Here is a 6,285-nt window from a genome sequence, read left to right as displayed (position 1 = left end):
CCTGAGTTCAATTCCCAGCAACCACATGGTGGCTCACAACCATCTGTAATGAGGTCTGGTGCCCTCTTCTGGCCTTCAGGCATACAGACAGACAGAATATTGTATACATAATAAATAAACAAACATTAAAAAAAAAAGTAACCAAAAATCAACTAAGCATTTTTGGAGGATTTTATATTTTTATTTCTGAAGATCCCTTGCATTTCCAAGAATGTACCTCCCATATTAAGTCCTTGAATGAAATGTGATTTATAGTAATTAGGCTGACAATGCCACATACTTCATCTATGGTAATTTTATATGTTACATTTACATAGAAAGTGTACGAATTAGGCATATATAACTTGAAATATAAACTTATATTAAAGAAATAATGTAAATATCACTGATAGGCATTTTTTACTTATAAAAATTACTTTCCTGTATTTAGTATACGTAAGGTAAAATATTCCAAACAGTTGTTCCTATAGGACAACAAAGACAGTGTTACTAAATCTTTCACGAAAGAGCTAATGGATCTCAGCTAGTCAGAACCTCTAACAGATATTCTCAGAAAGGAGACTTTGCTCATTACTGTTCTTGATGATATGGTGTGGGATATTTGCCAAAGAGAGCTACAGACAGAGAGGAATGCGTCCACTAGAGAGAAGTATGCTGCAGTCAACAAAGCCGGAAGGATTCACATTTGAAAACTGGTCCCTGGTTGGTAGGACTTTTGGGGAGGATCAGAGTGTGTGGCTTTGGAAGAGATATGTCACTGGAGATGGGCTCAGAGATTTAAAGCTCACGCCATTCCCAGCAGGCTCTCTGCCGCACGGCTATGGATCAGATGTTAAGTTCTCAGCTACTGTTTGAGGGCTACGCAGGCCTGCCTACAGCCATGTTTGAGGGCTACGCAGGCCTGCCCACAGCCATGCTTTCAGTCCTCATGATCAAGGACTCACCCCGAGACTGTATACCACCATTAAATGCTTTCTTTTATAAGTTGCCTTGGTCTTGGTGTTTTGTCATGGCACCTTGCCAACAGTAAGCAGGATAGAGACTGAACGGATAGGTAGATAGATGCTATTCAATTCATGAAGGCATTTCTTCTTGGAGCAAAGCCCATAGTGTCATCATATTTAAAAGAGGTACAATCACCCAATGTCCTTTCTCTACAAAGATCCATCTCCCCAAAGTCACTTATGTAATACGCCACAATAACTAATTCTTGAAAGCAAGCAGTGTATACAGAACAGTAAAAAAAGAAACAGGGCCTGGGAAAAGGAGCTACTTGGTCAGATAACTGCCACACAAGCATGACTACCTGGGCTACCTGGGGAGCTCTAGGCAAGGGAGAGAAAACCACGGAGACTGACCTATGACCTTCACATCCATGTGTATACAGACATATGCAGTCACAGGAACATGCATATTCCACATAATAAAGAGAACAAGAATAATTCATCTTACCCTCTCTTAACAGATTCCAAAAACTGAGCATTTGTTGGGTCACTGTAAGGTCTCAATTCTCCATCATCTAAACTGAAACCATTGCTCCACAGCTTCAGTAAAATCTGAACCTTTTGGAGATGGAAAAAAAAAAGAATTTATCTCTAAACAATATTAGATTTCAATGTTATATCTCCTAACTTACTATCTGATTAATTAATCTTAAAATACAGAGGTATCTGTTTTAGTCAAAGCTAAACATGTGTGTCCACCATGTGTTTACTTAGTAGGTTTATTTTTAGCTTAGAACTCTGATAATAGCTGCAAATATCAAAGTCCCCCGGGTGGCGCCTGGCTGCTGAGCAATCACTCAGAGTTCACGAGGGAGCACAGCAGCAGGAAGACAGACTCCACTTAGCACCTGTGATTTGAACCCCTCTTCTAGCCCCAAATCTCTTTAGTTCCACCACTTAATAATTCAAGCCAAGAGGCAGGGGAACCCTTCCAAGAAACTGTTAATGTCTAAAATAAATTTATAATTTTAATATTTCAAAGGCAACAGAAATAATGATTTCAAATGTTTTTATAATTTAATTCATGCTGTATTATAAAAGCATACAATTTCTAAGAAGTGCACGTCTTTAATCCCAGCATTCAGGAGGCAGAGGCAGGTGGATCTCGAGTTTGAGGTCAGTGCGGTCGACAGAGTGAGTTCCAAGACATCCAGAGCTACACAGAAAAACCCTGTCTCAAAAAACAAAACAAAACAAAACAAACAAAAAAGTTATACATTCCAATGTAGCAGTAGAAATATTGCTAATAAAAGCACACAGGTTCTTTAACTCCTGCTTCAAAAACTAGTAAGAGACATCTGTATTTATAGTATCAACTATTAATTCAGGAAGGAGAAAAAACAGGATCAACTAAGTGAATGCTTAACATTTTGATGACTGTACCTACATCTTGCAGCTGATTTTCTCCATAGATATACTCTGACCGCTTACAGAAGGAACTGCCCAATCTGTATCCTCCACCTGTAAACGACTGGAACACAGGATAAATGGGTTAAGAATTCACTATGGCTTACAGTCAGAATGTTAGTTGGATACTTGATATTTCAAAACTAGACAAGAAATTATTGGCCAGATTCATAGTGACTAGGGAAATACATTGGAATGAAGTCCTTAAGTTACAAGCAAGTGTATGTGAGAAGTTAAATGTCTTTTCATATAAACATTAGTAACTCGAAATGTGCAATAACTTAGTTTGATCCCCAGAAGCCACACGGTAGGAGAACAGACTCCTGCAAACTGTCCTCTGACCTCCACACGTGGGTTGTGGATTTGTGTGTACACGCCCACACACACAAAATAAATGTTACAAATTGTTAAAGAATTCTGTATGTATTTTATAGGCTTTAATTTTTTTTTGTTTTAACTGAAATAGAAATTACATCATTTTCTCCCTTCTAGCCCCTCCCACATTCCCCCTCCAAGTTGAGAGCCTTTTTTCTTATTGCTACATACATACATGTATGTAAATACATATCTCATTATTGTTTCATAATACATGCATGTAAATACATGTTTTTATTGGTGGTGTGTATATAGTTTCTAGGCTGACCACTCTGCATTGGATAACCAACAAGGTGTCATCCCTGGGAGAGGGTAATCCTCCTTCTCCCAGCAGTCAAGGGTTGCCTGTAGTTCTTAAAGGTGTGACCACATGAGATCTCCCCCTCCCTTGAAACTGCCATTGCTCCAGTCTTGGTTATGCAGCCACTTCTAGGGGACTTTTACAGCTGACTTCCTGGTATTCTGGCTCTTACAACCTTCCTGCCCCCTCTTCCACAATATTCCCTGAGCCACAGAAGCAGGAGCCGGGATGCAGATGTATCTGTTGTGGCTGAGTTTCACCACGACCTGTTGATTTCTGCACTGTGTCCATGTGTCGTTTCCTGGGATGACCTTCATCTTAAGCTGTTAGCTACCGGAAGTCAGCTATAGTCACAATTTGATCTTACCTACATCAAGTAGGCTATGATCACACTTTTGATATTGCTGTACTGAACACATAGTCCTCAGGGAGGATACTGTGGGCAGAAATGGCTATTCTTTTAATTACTATTTACATGACAAATGTGCTTTAGATTACAACCTTACTTTGTTCCACATATGAAATCAATTCCATACTTTGCTTACAGAATTGGAAAACGTGGAAATGTTAAAATGACCTCAAGGCTTGACAGGAGGAAGTTTCCCAGCTGCCGCCAAATAAAGCCTAAAACTGAAGTTTCATGGAGGAGTCATTCTCAACCATGGGGCCAGAAAGATCAGAAAAGCATCACCGTGACACATGACCAAGTACCTCACACCTTCCCGGGAACAGTACAGTCACAGACAGCACTGACCTTAGCTTTGTCGTCACTTGAAGATCTTGTGGCTTCACTTAGAGGGACGGCCCCATGCTCCCTTGCCTCTCTGAAAAGGTCATTCACAATGTTCCCCGGTGGAGGCTGAGCTATATGTACTCCACCACATTCCTGTTCACCTGAATAAAGCCTTTAAAAATCACAGCTCATGAATAAAAACTCAGAACAGACATAAACCACTCTAAAATAAGAAGCTACACAGCCACAGGAAATAACTTTTCTTTATAAAGCAGTACACCGAGCTCTTCGGGATACCTAACTGTACAACAGAACTCAGGCAAACAGAAAACGGGGAGAGTCTGCATCCCTTCTGGGTTTGTGGAGCCTGACATTGCAGCACCAGCACAGTGACTGGGGTCCTGGTTTCCCACCTCGACCCTGGGTGACTGCTTAAGGATTCTTCTCCTGTTGGGGGGGGAGGGGCAGTGGCAACAGGTGGAGGCTATTCTTGCCCCAGATGGCTACACAAAGGTTTATTCTTCAGAAAGACCCAGTGCGTTACAATTCCCAGTGTGAATAACTTCATACATTCCCTTTGTACTAACTAAGATCTGCCCTGACTCTAATTTCAGAAAGGCTACAAAACACACATTTCCATTCACCTAGATTATCCTAACCTTTGTCAAGGAGATCAGAAAATTTAACAGTGAAGTAACACATAGAAACTTCCAGTACAAGGTGACAGAGTTCACTTTTTATTTCCCCACTCCCTCTACTCCAGTTCCCACTAACTCACAGAGCAATGGCGGAAACTACAACAGCCTGCACAGGGAACAGAGGTTCCCTTCAAGGTTTTCTCCTAAACTGGCAGCCGAGTTACAGAGGAAACGGCAGTTGGACACAGGTGTGTACACCAGCAGAACCCCACTACTGCTGGGGGGAGGGGCACCACCCCATCAGTGTCACTGAGTCTTCCCAGGCTCGCACTGCATACCCGTGCTGGGGGTGGGGGCAGCAGGCACGAAGAAAGTCTGCCTGTCTCTGAAATAAGTGAGGGACTGCATAGCACACGACCTCAGGAACTGTGACAAACAAAGCCAGCACAGCTTCCTGCCATGTTTGTTCCCAAGTATAGCTTCTTCCCTCCCTCCCTGTCTCATGTCAACAAGCTGGCAGAGTGAATGACCCTGCCTCTTTGCCTTGTGACAAAGGCCTGGGAAAACTGGTCACAGGAAAAGATTTAGCGGTTTGTTATGGCCTTCCCTGAGATCAGGCAGCCTCACTGATATTTATAGTCAGAGCTGCAAGCCGTCTGGAACTGTGTGTTGCATAAGGGAAAGAGAGGCCAATGCTAATTTCTTCCCTTAGACAATATGAAATGCCCTCTCCTCGTTGCTCTGCAGTGGCATCTCTGTCAGAGCCAAACGGCCATCTCCAAGGGTGGGACATTCAGTGCCCCAGTTTTGACTCACTGGTCAGACTCTTAGGCCTCTGCAGCTTTGGAACAAGTCTTCATATAGAGTACTTTGTGTCCTAAGCTCGAAGGGTGCTCCATGAATTCTCTAGTTGTTTTCCGTGGAGACAGAGGACCAAGGGTACCTACAACTGGAGCAGTGACAACATTGCCCACTTCCATTTTCTCACTTCACATGGGAACTTCGTCTTTCCCTGACTTTCCTGAAAGGCACCATTCGCCCCACTGTGCAGTTTCACGGGGTTCCAAACATGCTTTGGTTTTACTAAATTTCCTTTCTTCCCTTTTCCACAATAAGATGTTGATGCCCTTGCCTTCTGTTCTCCTCTTATTTGAAACTCATTTGATCAAAAAAGTATTTATCCGCTCCCATTGCAACTTCCGATAAATGACTCAAAGGTAATATTTCACCTCCCTTTAAAAATATCTTTTCTTCCATTCTCTCGCCATGCAGCACAAGCTTGGTCCTCCTGCCTGAGCCACACAAGTGCTGGAATTGCAAGCATACACGATCAAGCCTAGCTCTCTCTTTGTTTGGCTGGTTGCCTGGGGCAGGAGTGAGACAGCCTCTGCACACAGCTAACGTTGACCTTCAGCCCCTACCTGCCCAGTGTAGGGAGTAAAGCCACGTGACACCATGCCTGGCCCTAACTTATTGACATTTAAACTTTGTAAAGACCTTAAAAAATAAAGCAACTACTGACTAATCCTGCATGAATGAAGTCCACCAGTTCTAAGGCCAACCAAGTTCCACGCTGCAGGCCTCTCGTCAGCAAGCACAGATCTACCGCAGCTCCCCAAACTCTTTCCTACTCATGCCCTGTATCTGTGCCAGGAAGTTTCTATAACCAAGTTTTAGAAAACACTAGTGCAATTCCATCCTCTCCCTCATTCCACTGTAACTGCCTACTGCTGTCTTGTCCCTTAGGGTACCAGTGTAACCGCCTACTGTTGTCTTGTCCCTTAGGGTACCAGTGTAACCGCCTACTGTTGTCTTGTCTCTTGGGGT

General features: G+C 42.8%; 1 protein-coding gene across 1 annotated transcript in view; it reads right to left on the bottom strand.

Annotated features, from left to right (window-relative positions):
• Positions 1-6,285, bottom strand: part of Ubxn2b (UBX domain protein 2B) — a 37,039-nt gene that overhangs the window by 23,375 nt on the left and 7,379 nt on the right. The window contains exons 3-5 of the mRNA XM_005362285.2: positions 3,842-3,992; positions 2,392-2,475; positions 1,453-1,562 (exon numbers count right to left, since the gene is read on the bottom strand). Of these exons, the coding sequence (XP_005362342.1) occupies positions 1,453-1,562; positions 2,392-2,475; positions 3,842-3,992 (345 nt within the window). The remainder of the gene's footprint in view (positions 1-1,452; positions 1,563-2,391; positions 2,476-3,841; positions 3,993-6,285) is intronic.

The sequence above is a fragment of the Microtus ochrogaster genome, linkage group LG5, assembly GCF_000317375.1.
Source record: "Microtus ochrogaster isolate Prairie Vole_2 linkage group LG5, MicOch1.0, whole genome shotgun sequence".
NCBI classification, from domain to species: domain Eukaryota; kingdom Metazoa; phylum Chordata; class Mammalia; order Rodentia; family Cricetidae; genus Microtus; species Microtus ochrogaster.
This window is presented reverse-complemented; position numbering and strand designations above follow the sequence as displayed.